Raw genomic sequence first — 15,972 nt, 5'->3', positions numbered from 1 at the left:
TCCAGTTAATCTTCCCAACAAACTTCTAAGGTGGGCACTTTGTTATCACCTCCATCTTTAAATGAGGGCACTGAGGCTTGGAGAAATTTCGTGACTTGCTGGGGGCTACACAGCTTCTGGGATTTGAACCCAGGCAGTCTGAAGAATCACTCTTTAAGTGCTGCGGTGGCAAATCATGGCCATATGTTAACTCTTTGTCACAGATAAGGAAACTGAGGCTCTAAGTGGCATTCCAGAGCCACAGAGCAAGTAGTCACACTGGAACTAGCTGACCAGTACCTACAGCTCTGGTACTCTTATTCCTTCACCTCCAGTATGCAGCCACCAAGTGCCAGTTCCAGAGATCTGCCCCCTACAAAAATACCTCTCCTACCCACTAGAGCAGGGGTAGGCAAAGTCTCTCTAAAGGGCCAGATAGTAAAACTTTTGGCTTTGTGGGTCATTCAGTCTCTACAGCAACCACTCAGCTCTATTGCTGTAGCTCAAAGGTAGCCATACTTAACAGTGAATGTGGCCATGTTCTAATGACACTTTATTTACAAAATCAGGTGGCAGGATCATAGCTGCCAACCCCTACACAAGATGATGCCTTTAGTTATGCAACTAGAGTTTTATCCCATCAGGCATGGAAAGACGACTAGCATAATCACCCTTAAAAATGAGTGACTCTCTGATCCTTCCTATAAATGGGTTTGGGGAGTGAAGAGGGCAGAGACACCAGGGAGTGGGCCAGGGGACTCACTCTGGACTCACTGAGGGGGTAATGGCTGGCTAGTATATTTGGAGAAGGCACCCGAGTCCCCACAGACAGGCCAGCCAAGCCCCATTTCTGACATCCCCCCATTAGTGTCCAGGGAGGGGAAGGTGGCCATGAGGGCAAGCCACAGCTCTAACCACCCTGGCCTCCGAGGTGACAAAACAGTCTCCAAGACAAGACAAGCCAGCCTGAGGGCCAGAGAGAGAACTGCAAAGGAAAGTTTCTAATTTAGGTTGCTGTGAGATTCAGATAAGTGCAGGCCCTTGTCTCGCCACTGCCAACCATCAACCATCCCCACCCTGCAGGCCCTACCTGACCCTGGTTCCCCTGCTTCTGCCATCTCTCACCATCTCCCAGTGGCTCCCAGCATCTCCCATCATCCTCTGCCATTTCCTACCATCTCTCACCATCTCCCGCCATCTCCCACCATCTCCCGCCATCTCCTGCCATCTCCTACCACTTCCCATCATCTCCCCCCATCTGCCATTTCCCAGTCTCCCACCTTCTCCCATCACCTCCCACTATCTCCCATCGTCTCCTGCCATCTCCCACCATATCCTGCCATTTCCCACCATCTCCCACCGTCTCCCATCATCTCCCCTCATCTTCTTCTCTCTCCCAGCAGCCTCCAGCCCCAAGACCAGGGCCCCCCTGAGCTCTCCCCACCCCCATGCACACCTGCTCAGGGCTGGCCTTCTCTGTTCTTCTCTGGCTGCAGACACTTTCTGGATGAACCCTCAGTACCTGATCAAGCTGGAGGAGGAGGACGAGGACCAGGAGGATGGGGAGAGTGGCTGCACCTTCCTGGTGGGGCTCATTCAGAAGCACCGGCGGCGGCAGAGGAAGATGGGCGAGGACATGCACACCATTGGCTTTGGCATCTACGAGGTGGGACACAGCTCCCGCCCTCCTTCCCTCCTTTGCTTGTCTCAGCCCCTGCATGGAAGACTGACTCCAGAGGCAGAACAGGGACTGGGACCCTGGACAGGGAGCTTGGCCAAGGAGAAGCAAAGCCACAGGCCTGGTCAGGCTTAGGTGTAGTCCATACAGCGAGGCCCCTGTAGCGGATCTGGGTCACAGGGGCTTCCAAGCCCTTCACTGGGCCCCCACCCTCAAATGGCTACTGTGTCCCTTCTTATGTCCCCCAGGCCTGGCATTCTGGGTGCCCCGCCAATCTCCAAAGAACAGAACATACTGGACTACACTGGGAAATACTGTGGAGGCAGGACCGAGTCTGTGCATCCTGCTGGTCAGAGCTCGGCAAAGGCATTGGCCTGAATAGCAGAGAGCTTGGAGACAGGGGAATGACCAGTTGCTATGCTCTTCCAGGGCCCTGCTGGCTGGAGCCCAGATCCCCACACAGACACTCCTGCTGCCATGTGTCTCATTCTGGACCAAGTTAAAGAAAAGCCTTGCTCAGCCACAGCTGGAGGATAGCCGTGTGGCCTCCTCTCCTCCTTGAGGCTGCTGGGGCCAGGGCCCCGGACCTTCCTCACCCCTCCCTGCAGCACAGGAAAGAGCTTTTCACAGCCCAGGGTTAGCAGTGGGTGAAGAGAGGAGCAGGGAAGACTGAGGGCTGAGCTGCCATGGGGCTGCATTTTGGGTTGATGTGCCAGGCCGGCTCCTCCTGGCGCCCAACGTGAATACCCATCTCTTCCCTTAGCCCTGTGTTCAGTGTGGTCACATTGGCAGCCTGAAAATGGCCATGGGAGCATTTAGAACAAGCCTGGAAGATGGCAAATACTACAAATCAGGGCTTCCATCCTCCCTTGAGAGCCAATTTCCAAGCATGCCCCTGGGAGAACCCAAGTGAGGTGTGAGGGGAGATGCTCACTGTGGTCACTCATCACTGGCAACGTAGCCACCACCCATGGGACATTTATGCTTGTTCAGCCATCTGAGAAATGGAGCAAACGCCATCAGTGGTGAAAATGCTCATAAGCCCAAACCCTTTAGTCTCTGAATAAGGAGCTAAGGACTTCAGGTCTGAGACAAAATAGCTCCAGAAAAAACACAAACTGAATGGTGATATGCAGCTTCCCTGCTACCACCTCATGGGCACTTGATTGGCAAAGGCATAATCAACCTTTGGCAATTTAAGCAAAAAGAAATTCACTGAAAGGCCTTCAGAGACTTAGAAACCCAGTCATGAGCTTTCAGAATTGAGAAGGACTGTGATCATTTGGTCTTAACTTTCGAGATAAGGAAACTGAGGCTAGGGAAGGGGAAGTGACCTGCTCAGATTTGATGTGGCTGATAGAGGCCAGCAACTGCTGGCTTCCAGCCCCAGGTGGACCCCCAGCCCTCTCCCCGGATGGGAGGTGGGTATGGGCTTTGCTGCAGCCGGTGATCTTAGACAAATCACTTCACATCTCCATGCTGGGTTTTATGCTCTGTGGATTGGGAATGTTGGCAAAGGCTCATCCACGTGATTGCCATGTCATAAGAGGGTTTTTTCAGTGTGGAGATGCTTTGAGTTCCTTGGAAAGCCACTGCTCTATCGACTTAGCTGATATTGTTAATACGACAGAGAAAAGGAGGTGGCAAAAGAGATCAGAGTGATGGCATTTTTGTACTCTGCTATCCCAGAATCTGAATTGTGTCTCCTTTATTTTGCAGGTTCCAGAAGAGGTACGTCTGGCACGCATTGGTCCCTGCCCCTGGGGCCCAGGTCTGTCAACACATGAGAGGCTTTTACTGCTGGAGCTCAGGGAGTGTCGTGAAGAATGGACAGGGGCTGGTGGCTAGGCCCGCCCCCTCCAGGGCTGCTGACATTGCTCAGATTCTAGATCCCACTGATCTAAGCTCAGGAAAAGACATCCCAGGACGTCCCTGGGGGTTGCTTTCTCCCTGTGACCCTGCAGAGCCTGTGCAGGGTTTGGTTCCGGGCAGACCACCCACGGTCCTAGATGACAGGAGACTCTTCACAGAGCCCTGTGCCCTCTTAGAACAAGCCTGAATCGGAGAAAAGATGAGCCCTGCAGATTGTACTGTAAGACAACGTGGGGCACAGAGAAAGCCCAGGACCGTAATCCCAGGCTGTGTGGCCTTGGATAAGTGCCATATCCTCTCTGGACTTCAGTTTGTTTTTCAGTAAAGCTGGCCAACCATCCACCTGACTGGACCACTGTGGGATGAGTTTGATTATGTGAGAGTGCTTGGGCCCACAATTAGCATTCACCAAATCAGCTGGGTTGGGCAGTGGTTGTGTGACTTCAGAGGTCACAGTTATTAGTGTAGACACACAGGGCACCCTGACCCATCCGCAGTACATTTCTTTCATAGCAAGGCAGGGCAGTCGGCAGCTTGCTGGGCTTTCTTGGTTATGAGTTCTGGCCCCAGCCTTGGCCCACCAAGCTGCACTTAAGTTTAGAAGCTGGGCTCCCTTCTCTGCCCCAGTCCTGTCTTTGTTTTTATTAGCGTGTCACACACCACCTAGAGCCAAAAGGGATTCCTGCCAGGTGGCCTCAAAGCCCTCCAAGAGTCACTTAGACGAAAGCTGAGGAATTCCTTGTGGAAAGATGGCACAGCTCTGCAAGCAGAGCTGAGTGGATACGAAACGCCCCAGTGCTGAGTTTCTCGGTGGGCATTTGTGGAGTTTGGTAGACAGTTTTCTTTGTATCTAAAATGACTCAGACATTGTCACTGTCATTCTTTTATCTCAATGAGTGAAAATGAAAATCTACTTGGAGCCTCCCTGCTCCTCTACTCCCGCGTATTCCTCTATGTGTTCCTCAGTTAACGGGACAGACCAACATCCACCTCAGCAAGAAGTTCTTCCTGACGACCCGGGCGAGGGAGCGGTCTGATACCTTCATCAACCTCCGGGAAGTGCTCAACCGCTTCAAGCTGCCTCCCGGGGAGTACATCCTGGTGCCTTCTACCTTTGAGCCCAACAAGGATGGGGACTTTTGCGTCCGGGTCTTCTCCGAAAAGAAAGCTGACTACCAGTAGGTTATTTAGTCACTTCTTTCTCTCCACCCCGACCTGCCCTCCTGGCTCCCGGTCAGCTCTTGGCCTCTAGAGAGCTCTTTAGTCTCTGAAGGTCAGTTTCTTTGTCCATAACACCTGCTTGCCTTGAAGGGTTAGTGTGGCGACTTGATGGTATTGAAGAATGTTTCATGTTATATTCAGCTAAACAAAAAAGAAAGGCCCTCAGGTATTTTTGGCAGAAAGCGGGTGGTGGTAGAGTGAATTGCAGAAACCAGTTTCACAGTGGTGTCTCTGAACTATCAATCTTTCTCTTTCCTTTAATGACCTATGTTAAACTATCTATGAACCCATCCCATCATTTGGAGAAAGTTGGGCAGTGCTGGTGTCATCCTTGCTTTCTAGGCCACCAGCCTAGGAGAGCCACCAAGGGTGTAAGTGACAATCTCCACGGTCCCTGTCTCTACAACCTCTCCCTGTAATGGTCATCAGGTCCCCAGGTCCCTCCCCTCTTCCTCATTGGATTCTAGCCGTCTGGGAACCCCTTTTAGCTGACATCACCATTTCCTGCCACGGTCCAGGTAGCCTCAATTCACAATGGCTTCTGCCACTTCGGCTGCTGCCTCAAGTATGTATATTTGGTCAGGCCCTTGACTGGTGAAGTCAGAATCAACCTTGGGCAATTTAAGCAAAAAGAAATTCATTAAAAGATCATCGGAGACTCCAGGGCTGAGGGGAGGCTGGAGGACAGGCTGGGAAGAGCAGGACCCAAGGTTGTGCTGGAGGACCAGGGTTTGGGGTGACCCCTCTGCCCTTGACCCATGTGCTCAGGTCCAGAGATCACAGAGTGTGTATGAGGGCCTGGTTCAGGTCAGCCACCTAGTCTGCTGGATCCCATAGAGGAAGAGGCCATGGGAGGTAGAGGCAGGGAATTGCCCTTGCCCCAAGACAATATGTGACAGAGAGAGGATTTCAACAGAGAGAATTTCCCATGGGGAAGGGAGAGAAAACAATGCCGGGCAGCTACAAACCAATAATGCTACTGACAGACTCTCTTTTTGCTAAAACTTACCACGGGGAAGAGGCCTTTCCTTTCCGCTCTTAGGACCCTCAGAGGAAACCTAGTGTGTGCAGCTTAGTCCTAAAAAAAGAAACAGGAACATAACCTGGCAACATCAGAATGCCACTGACCTTTGTCAAATCTAGCACTCTCCCTCCCTATCAGCCACAAACTGCTATCTCAAGGTGTCCCAAGTTCCCTCAACTCTCTCCAGGGTGAGCCCCCTTTCCCGACAGGACACCCCACCCCTCAGAGGTGTCTGACTTTTTTGTCCCAGGATAGTAATCCTTCTGTTCCAGGTTCCAGTGATCAACATCACTGGAAGAAGTCCCCTTGTGCATTCTTCTATGAGGCATTGGCCCTGCAGATAGGACTGTTAGTAGCCTAGCTTAAGATCACAGGGGCCTAAGGAAGACCTTCCTAAGCTCACTTACCCTTACTGTGGAGCAGAAGGGCCTGGCCCTACACAGGATACCTCACCACTGCCTGAGCTTTGTTGGAACTATACACAGACCTCCGCACTGCCCACCTCTCCATCTGGAGCAGAATAAGTAGCAGATGGTTTACACTGCAGGATCCTCAGGGTGAAAGTCTTACGATTGCAAAGGGTGTTTCAAATGGAACTTAAACGCTGTTCCTTAAGACCTGAGACTGAGTGAGGTGTCTGGAGTACCAGCAGCACACTACATGGGAAGATTGTGCTATTTGATAAAGACCAAAAACTAGCTAACAAAACTCTCCAACTGCCCAAGTTGTTTTAGTCATGACACTTCCCTCAGATCATTTCTGCCTTTTGAATATATATATTTTTTTAGTTAGTGTTTCACCGCTGCCTAGGCTGGAATACAGTGTCACCATCACGGTTTACCACAGCTTCGACCTCTTGGGCTCAAGAGGTCCTTCTGGCTCAGCCTCCCTAGTAGCTGTGACTACAGGCACGTACCAACACACCAGCTAATTTTTTTTTTTTGTAGAGATGATATCCTACTACATTGCCCAGGCTGGTCTCAAACTCCTGGGCTCAAACAATCCTCCTGCCTCAGCCGCCCAAAGTGCTGGGATTACAGGCATGAACCAACATGCCTGGCCCATTTCTGCTTTTATTTTTGCTATTTGGGGAATGTGTATCGCGGAAACTTGGGATGCAAAAAAACCTGCCCTACCCACCCATTACTGGATTCAGCGCTGCATTTCTGCTTTAGCTGGGATTTCTGCAACACTTCCATTTAGCCTCACCTGTCTTTCAGTAACACATAATTTCCTTCTATTTCCAGAGCTGTCGATGATGAAATTGAGGCCAACCTTGAAGAGGTACTTGTCACTCTTTGAATTCCACCCATTCTGTCCTAGACAACCCAGACAACAGAGGAGTAAAGTAATTCCAAGAGTTTAGGAGGCCCCTTGGACTTCACGAACACAGCCTGAAACAAAGGACGCAGCTCTGCATAGGGATCCAAGAGTCTGCTTCCTGCACCAGCTGTACAGGGGCCAAGGCCAGTCCCTTGCCCACTGGGCTATGTTCACTAGTCACTGTCAAAATCCATCCAGAACATTCCAGCTAGCCTTTATTCTTCCCTATTAGAATAGATCATAAAAGGCCATTCTGGCTGAATGCTAGAAAAGATACTTATGTGGGAAACTAGACTATAACTCCTCACATAACTTGTGCATTTTAATTCTTCACACGGTATTTTATCTCAATCCTAATAACTTCAGAATTCAGGCCCAAGTGAGAGGTAGAGAAAGAAGCTCTGCAGGGACACAAAGGCCGTCATGGAAGGGAGGGCAGGTGCCTGCTACCTTTCCTTACATCCTAATTTCCCGGCTTCACCTTCCAGATTGACATCAGCGAGGATGACATCGATGATGGATTCAGGAGGCTGTTCACCCAGTTGGCAGGGGAGGTAGGTGTTCCCCAAAACTATGTTATGCCCTCTGGCTGATACAAAGGAAAAGGCAGTTCCTGACCTCAAGGAGACGTTAGTTTAAAGTGGAGAGGAAAGAAACTGAACAGAAAGGGAAGAGGCGTTGCAAACGTAATGGGGATTTCAGCTCTAGCCTCTCACCCACATCCTCCCCAAGACCTGTGCATGCTGCCAGAGGCCTCCGTTTTTCTGGCCAGCTCTGGCTCTCTCTTCCTCCTCCCTTAGAATTCCTGGGCTCACCATGTGGCTGTTTTATTTTCTCTTTCACACCAGTTGAAGCATTTGAAACTCGGCCCTTGTCCTTGACTTCCACAAAAATATTTGGGAAGCTGGAAGGGTCTCAAATCTCAAGGACAGGCAGCTTACAACAGAGACTTCCCGGTTCTTAAAAAAAAAAATCCTTCAGCCCATGACAAAGGTGTTCAACCCTCTTTCTTCCCAACAATTTCAAAAATAAAAAGTCTTTCTTCTCCATGTGGAGAAATTTCTTGTTCCTTGGTATCTGTCAGTTATCTGGGCCTCCCTTCCTTTAGCCAAAAGCTCATCAAAGTGCTCCTCACCTCACCTGTCTCTCCCTCGTCACTCCCAGATTCCCAAGGGAAGGGGATATTAGAGTCTTCTTCCCCCACTGATTAAGTCACACACTTTCACACCCCTAAAAGGCAAAAATACCTACAATTTTGGTTTTAAATGGACTTGGCCCTCAGCTGCATAAGTATTTGTAGGTGACTAGAGGCACCTGAGCCAGCCTGAGGAGCCCTGTGTCCTGGGCCTTAAAGAGGGCTGGGCTAGTTCTTGGAAACAGCTGGCTTAACCAGTTTTACAAGAAACCTGAGATCTGAGTTTTCAAGGATAAAGGAGCATGTTGGCTAGGAGAAATGGTATATGAAGACTAAGTCAAGAATGACCACAAGCATGGGTAGAGTGAAGTAGTTCTTATTCTCTCAAGCCAAGAAATGGTGAATGAAGTCCACCTAGAGCGTCCAAGCAATAAGACGGTGAACCTAAAGCCCAGGCTGGGGCACTGAGAATCAAAGTGTGGTCTGGGGACAACTAGCGCCAGCATCTCCTGGGGGCTTGTTAGAAAAGCACGTTCACTGACCCCACCCCAGACCTCCCTGCCTCATCCAGCTCCCACAGGAAACCAATCACAGTGCTCTGCTTGCATGTCCACAGGATGCAGAGATTTCTGCCTTTGAGTTGCAGACCATCCTGAGAAGAGTTCTGGCAAAGCGTGAGTGTCCCCTCTTTGTATACCCCTCATCCTGCTCTTTCCTGTGGGAGGAAAGGAACATGGAAATGCTTCCCCTTCCACGTACTGCTGCTGTGGCCAAACCATCGCTCCCCACTCCTGTGTAAATACTGCCACCACCCCCACCCCTAAGAAGTGAACGAAGGAGGATTCTGTGTGATGTGATAAGAAAGAAAGGTTTCCAGGGTCCAGAGATCAAAGATCAAGTGCAGATTTCCACTACTTACTAGCTTTGTGATCCAAACCAAGTTATAGCCTCTCCAACTCATGTCCATATCTGCGAAACAGGCATATTACTACTTACTTCATAAGAGTGGTTGAACATCTTAAATGAGTTAATAGTAGAAACTGCCTACCCTAAAAAACCTGCACTCCATAAATGTCAGCTGTTAGGATGCCTGATTGGTAAGGAAAAACTGAGTCGGCCCAAATCACGGGAGTCAGAAAGCCATCCTGAATTCCCTGGCTATGTCTAGTGGAGAATCAGTAATAGAGTGGCCACATTACATTGATTAGCTAGAATGGAAAAAATAAATGGACCATGTAATGTTCAAACTAAAGGAAAGGGACTACAAAGTCTCACTGCCTACTGTGTGTTTCTTTTTTTTTTTTTTTTTTTTTGAGTTGGAGTCTTACTCTGTCGCCCAGACTGGAGTGCGGTGGCCGCTCCCGGCCACCACAGCCTCGACCTGCTGGGCTCCGGCGATCCTTCCACCTCAACAGCTGGAACTATAGGCGCGCGCTACCACGCCCGGCTAATTTTTTGATTTATTGTAGAGATGAGGTCTCACCAAGTTGCCCAGGCGGGTCTCAAACCCGCAGGCTCAGGCAATCCACTCACCTCAGCCTCCCAAAGCGTGGGATTACAGGCTGAGCCACCGAGCCCTGTGTGTTTCAATAAGCCTCATCTGACCAGTTCTTTCCTGGGAGAAATGTCACTTCATTTGAACCCACAGACCAAGCAAGTGACTTCATAGCTCCAGAAGTGGCTGCTCTCAGCCTAAGCTGCAGGGCTTGCAGAAAGAGTGAATAGAGCTGGATAGAGACTCAAGTGTGAGCCAGAGCCATGATTTTCACAAACCTTTTATTCTTGTAACTAAATCTTAAGTAAAACATACCATCGGATTGATTGTCCAACCCTCTACTATTGAGCACCACTGGGGAGGAGGGGGAAATACCACACACACAAGGTTTTTTTCCCCTCAAATTATCAAATGAATCATGCCGCTTTGGATATGATAGCAATCAGCAATGCAGTAAACAGTCTTATACGTCAAAAGTTATAAATTGTGCTTGCTTTGGCAACACACATACTCAAACTAGAACGATACAGAGAAGATTAGTATGGTCCCTGCGCAAGAATGACATGCAAATTCATGAAGTGTTCCATATTTTTAAAAAAGTTATCTGCATCAGAAACACACGCATATGTGGTCACATGGGGCACGTCAGCAGGGGATTATCTCGAGAAGTCTCCTGGACTTCAAGGGACGTCATTCGCTCTGACAGCAGACAAGATAGCCTAACGGTATGAAATAAAAGTAAATCCTCCTTCAGAGCCAAAGAAGAGGCCAGGCCAGCTGGGTCTTCCATTTCAGTATATGTAAACACCATGAGCCTCACAGAAACCACAAATAGCTGGTCACTGTCCTGTGGCCACTGAACAGATGGCTGTATTAGAGCTGAGATTCACAAGGCTCTCAACCAGGACACAGCCAGTCCAGTGCAAGGCCTCCCTGGGGCTGGCCCCCATCTGCACCCTCCCTCTTCTAATTTTCAGGGAAGACAAGAAGATTGTGTTTACCCTTGAGGCCACCAGGCACAAGTGAGGTCACAGAGCCCTTCAGATGGGCAGTCTTCATGAGCCTGAGGAGACTGAAGCCTCATTGTTTCTGCACAGATGGAGGGTGGGGGTAGGAGGTGGGGAAGAATCGGGCCATGCTTGGATTCTGCCTGCTCCTTGCTGGGGGAGCAGCATTTGCTTCACACGTGCCTCTGAGCTCAGTCCCCGCCCCTGGCTGCTGTTGGGGACTCCAGCCCTCTGCCCAGGGGCCCCACATGCAGACTCCAGGTTTAGCCTCTTGCCCATCCCTAAGAGGGGGCTGGTGCCCAGAGTGGCAGCTTTGAGATGGGTTTACCAGGACATGACAAAATGTCTGGCTCCTCACGAAGTCCATGGGGAGCCAGGCTCACATTTGTGACACGGGTCTCATCCCACCTGCCGGCCACCACCCAAATAGGACACACCTCACAGTACACAGTAGTTTATGGATAGATTCTAGGTCCTCAGGCTTCTCGATCAGCTGAGGGCTCAGACACTCCATGAATGTCTATAGATGGACAGTTCAAGTAAACCTCTTCCTCTCACAAGTCGCAGCCTTCAATGAACACACCTGCTCTGTTTTCTTTCCCTGTCCAACAACCACAGGTGACTTTATACCCCATGAGCATGTAAAGGCCCAGCCATTTATCATTATTTATCTATTTAAAAAGCACTTTTTAAACCCATTTGCCCATGGCAAATATACAGAGAAGTCAGGCAAATGTAAACACATCCTCTGCCCTGTGGCAACACATTCTCCCCCATTTGAATTGTGCCTGATTTGCTGAGTTGTGGGACTGTCAGCCACACTGACCTCTCTTACTAGAGACGAGAGTCCCCAGAGGAGGGAAAGCAAAATGCCACATCCCCGACCTCTATTCCAATAGACTCAGAATGCAGGTCTGCCAGCTGCTTCCTGGGCTGGCACGGGAAATTCCTGACAATACGTCCACCATTCTCTGCCCGAGGCAGCTTGAATTTGTTTCCTGACTGACAGTGTTTCCATTACTTCCCTTAGGAAGATATTCCCTAAGGCACAGTATTTCTGATGTGAATCTGTTTTCTTTGGTCAATTTTCTCCTTGATGACATGTGCCTATTAAATGGCTGCTGTATTTGGAGAGTTAAGAATATTTCCATCATTGTAGAAAGTTTTCTTTTTCTTTTTTGAGACAGGGTCTCACTCTCTTGCCCAGGCTGGAATACAGTTCTGTGATCATAGCTCCCTGCAGCCTCAAACTCCTGGGCTCAAGTGATCCTCCAGCCTCAGTCTCCCAAATAGCTGGGACTACAGGCACACACCACCATGCCTGGCTAATCACTGTAGAAAGTTCTGTTGGACAGGGCTGCTCGGTGATAAGAAGATTTTCTTCAGACACTTATTTTGTCTTTTAGGCCAAGACATCAAGTCAGATGGCTTCAGCATTGAGACCTGCAAAATCATGGTTGACATGCTGGATGTATCCTTTAATGTGCTCCAAGGAACAGAGACTGGAGTGGGGAGTCGAAATCTCACTCTGGAAAGATTCAAGTACATTCTCCCCCATTTGAATTGTGCCTGATTTGCTGAGCTGTGAGACTGTCGGCCACGCTGACCTCCCTTACTAGGGATGAAAGTCCCGAGAGAAGGGAAAGCAAAACGCCACATCCCCGACCTCTATTCGAATAGACTCAGAATGCAGGTCTGCCAGCTGGTTCCTGGACTGGTGCAGGAAATTCCTGACAATATGCCCACCATTCTCTGCCCAAGGCAGCTTGAATTTGTTTGCTGACTGACAGTGTTTCCATTACTTCCCTTAGGAAGATATTCCCTAAGGCACAGTATTTCTGATGTGAATCTGTTTTCTTTGGTCAATTTTCTCCTTGATTTGTAGATAAGTGCCCACTGCCACAGGCATTCTCCTTCCCTTTGCTCTAGCTCCATCCCAAGCCACCCACCTGTCCCCAAGGCAAACTAGGCATCTCTGTTCCCCCTTGTTTCTGATGCTTAATGAGAAGTGGTAGAAAGGGACAGTCTAAGCTTCTGTGAGGTTTTATCTAGTAGACTCACAGGGTGGGTGCACCTTTTTTGCTCCCTTTTGCAAAAGGCCTCTTAGAAATACTCCAAACACTCCAGAAGACAGCACGCTTTTAGAAGTGTGAAGCCCTCTGTATATCATCGTCCAATGGCTCATTTTTAGCTGAATCTGGGGACCCCCAGATCTAAACAGCAACCAGAGTCAGCGAAGAGACAGCAGGTCTCTATCTTACCGTTCCCGACCCTTGCAATGGAGGTTTGGCCAGTGGGAAAGCAGGAAAGTGTCCCTCTGTAGGCCCCTCCTTGTCATGAGAGCACAAGCCAGGGTCGCCGTGCCCAAGAGAACCCCACTCATGGGTTTTCCTTGACTGAAGGCAGTCGGATGGGAGTGGCAAGCTGGGGCTGAAGGAGTTCTACATTCTCTGGACAAAGATTCAGAAATACCAGGTCAGAACGCTGGAGAGCCCAGTGGGAGGGACACATGGGTCTGTGTCAGGAACATTCTGCACATAGACTTCAAGATGCAGCAACTCCTCAGCAGGGTAGAGGAACATTCCGGAAGGATTGGGATTTTAACCATAATAGAGCTCAGAATGAGTAAAGAGAAGACTGGGCAAATGCAAACCAACCAACAACAACAACAACAAAAAAAAGGACTTTGCAAGTTAAGTGGCCTGTTCCCTGCCTTCCCCTGATTATCGGGGTCACATAAAGCCATCAAGGGTTACATGGGCCCAGGGTAGCTGGCTAGCTGATCTGATGGGCATATTTACAAACCAGCTCAAAGAGAGAGGCAAAATACCAGTAGCTACTCAAGGCAGAAACACGGGCGATTCTTCCAAGGCCAAAATGAAGGTAGGGAGCTGGGAAATTTCACTGCTCCACACCCCAGCACATGCCACAGAGGTAACCTGCCATCTGTTTTGCTTTGGGTATGGTTTTTATACCTACTTTGCATGTTCCAGAAAATTTACCGGGAAATCGACGTTGACAGGTCTGGTACCATGAATTCCTATGAAATGCGGAAAGCATTAGAAGAAGCAGGTAATCCTTCATAACCGTATTTTCTTTCCTGTGTGTGATCTATCTGTAGAATATGTGAGCACTTATTCTACAGCATAGAATACAAAGTTGAGTGAAGCTGTAAAATAAAATAGGTGCTGGTTTAATACAAACACCTCCTTTTTATTCCCCTTTCAAGGACTAATCGGTAAGATTAAATGCAGTCCAGGAGGCTCTGCCCTCTGTGCCTTCTTGAATCCAGGTTCCCTTCGGAGCAGCCTGGCAGGACAGGCAGGCAGAGCCAGTTCTCAGCAGACCTGCTCCAAGCCCCTCCTTTCTGATGTAGGGCTGGTTAGGCAGAAATGCAAGGGCTCAGCTCAACCCTTAGGAAGTTCCTAGCAGAATTATATACCAATATAAAGGAAACAAGTGCATGGAAAGCCCACAGAGTGGGAGACTGGTATGCTTTGAGAACAAATATGACAACATAAGGTTGTTCATCCTAGTAGCTGGGATATAGTGCTGTAGCAGAGACCCCAAACAGCAGTGGCTTACACAAGGGACATTCTTCTCTCATAGCAGTCCCAGCTCAGCAGCCCAAGGCTGAGACAGTGCCTCCTACTGTCAGGGCTGCAGATTCCTCTATCTTGTTGCCTCGCCAGCCCTTAGAGGGTTGCCCTCACCCAGGGGGCCTAGGACAGCTTGCCACCACACACACATGCCACCAACAGGTTGACAGAAGAGCACACAGGTCACTTTTGCTCACACATCCTTCTGGCCAGACCTTGGTCACAGGCCTCAGATGCCTGCAAAGGAAGCTGAGAAACAAGGCCTTGATGCTGGGCCACCATGAGCCTATTAAAAATTACTTTACTGTGCAGAGAATTAATATTAGTTTACTACTAACAGTTTCTGCCACGTATATCCAGGAAGAATGTGGGCTCCAAGATGATTCAGAGCTAAACAAAGCAAGCCTGGTTATAGGAGCAGGCAGGAAAAATCTTATGTGTTAGTCAACAAGGAAATAGGCAGGGTAAAGGTGGACAATTTGGAAACAAAAGCAACAGTGGAAGATACTGGCTTTGCAAAACTAAACCAGTCTCATAGTAGCATGGCCAACAGACAAAAGCCATTATAGTTGCAATTTAAGTCACCACATTAGTTCTATAATCTGTGAACAGAGCTAAAAGGTACAGTCTATCTAATACTTGGCCATCAGTTTGCTTGTTCATTTAACTTCAGGGTTCAAGCTACCCTGTGAACTCCACCAAGTCATCGTGGCTCGGTTTGCAGATGACCAGCTCATCATCGATTTTGATAATTTTGTTCGGTGTTTGGTTCGACTGGAAACGCTATTCAGTAAGTGGATATTTGGGGAAAGATCCATATCAGTTTTCTGAGCATTAAAGCAGCCTGTCTTTCATCCCAGGCAAAATCACCTGAACATGTCTGGCCAGGAACTGAGAATAAAATGCCCTCCTCACTAACTTGAGGGAAGGGAGAAAGAAATAGCGTGTGACATTCAATGAAATTGGCTGCCATTTGGGAAGAGGATAATGTGGTCTCTGTTTCAGCTCACTCATTTGTGACATCCTCTTTTTCTCCTACAGAGATATTTAAGCAGCTAGATCCCGAGGATACTGGAACGATAGAGCTCGACCTTATCTCTGTAAGTCAGCAGCTTATGCCAACTACCTCCCTACTAAGGGGTTACGGGACAGCAGTGGGCGGAAGGGGCTGTTACTTGAGTGACCTGCTTTTTAAAGTTTCCCTTTTAAAATCTTTTGGTCTGTCAGGAACAGGCTTGTAAATGGTTATAAGATCCCACAATGCACTTTTATTTGTGGTTGTTTCCCAACAACCTATTGATTCTCAAGTCTAAAAAACGCTCCTGGCTCCCTCTTCCTAGGAGTTTTGACTTGAGTGTGGCGCAAGGTTAACCAAAGAAGAGGGTGGCTACAGGATGGCACTTGGAAAAATGAACTGCTGATTAATATGCATGGGAGAAGGTGCTTATATAAAGAAATGCTTTGGGTCAAATTCAAGTTGTGTTTGGGGAAGATCTGTCATTCTTAGAACAGATCTACTTTAAAAAGTTTCTGAGCAAATTACTTTTTTCTACTTACTCCCCATTTAAAATAAAATACCGCCGGGCTCGGTGGCTCAGTTTGTAATCCCGCGCCTTTGGGAGGCTGAGGTGAGTGGATT

General features: G+C 48.9%; 1 protein-coding gene across 1 annotated transcript in view; it reads left to right on the top strand.

Moving 5' to 3' along the window:
- CAPN2 (calpain 2) overlaps positions 1-15,972 on the top strand; it is a 55,797-nt gene that overhangs the window by 37,184 nt on the left and 2,641 nt on the right. Inside the window, exons 13-23 of the mRNA XM_021718586.1 lie at positions 1,476-1,645; positions 3,377-3,388; positions 4,496-4,707; positions 7,022-7,058; positions 7,586-7,651; positions 8,849-8,906; positions 12,141-12,205; positions 13,141-13,209; positions 13,728-13,806; positions 15,007-15,123; positions 15,375-15,433. Of these exons, the coding sequence (XP_021574261.1) occupies positions 1,476-1,645; positions 3,377-3,388; positions 4,496-4,707; positions 7,022-7,058; positions 7,586-7,651; positions 8,849-8,906; positions 12,141-12,205; positions 13,141-13,209; positions 13,728-13,806; positions 15,007-15,123; positions 15,375-15,433 (944 nt within the window). The remainder of the gene's footprint in view (positions 1-1,475; positions 1,646-3,376; positions 3,389-4,495; positions 4,708-7,021; positions 7,059-7,585; positions 7,652-8,848; positions 8,907-12,140; positions 12,206-13,140; positions 13,210-13,727; positions 13,807-15,006; positions 15,124-15,374; positions 15,434-15,972) is intronic.

This window comes from Carlito syrichta, unplaced genomic scaffold (genome assembly GCF_000164805.1).
Source record: "Carlito syrichta isolate Samal-C Ts95f unplaced genomic scaffold, Tarsius_syrichta-2.0.1 Scaffold312843, whole genome shotgun sequence".
NCBI lineage: Eukaryota > Metazoa > Chordata > Mammalia > Primates > Tarsiidae > Carlito > Carlito syrichta.
Note: the sequence above shows the minus strand (reverse complement) of the source record. Positions and strands in the feature narration are given on the sequence as shown.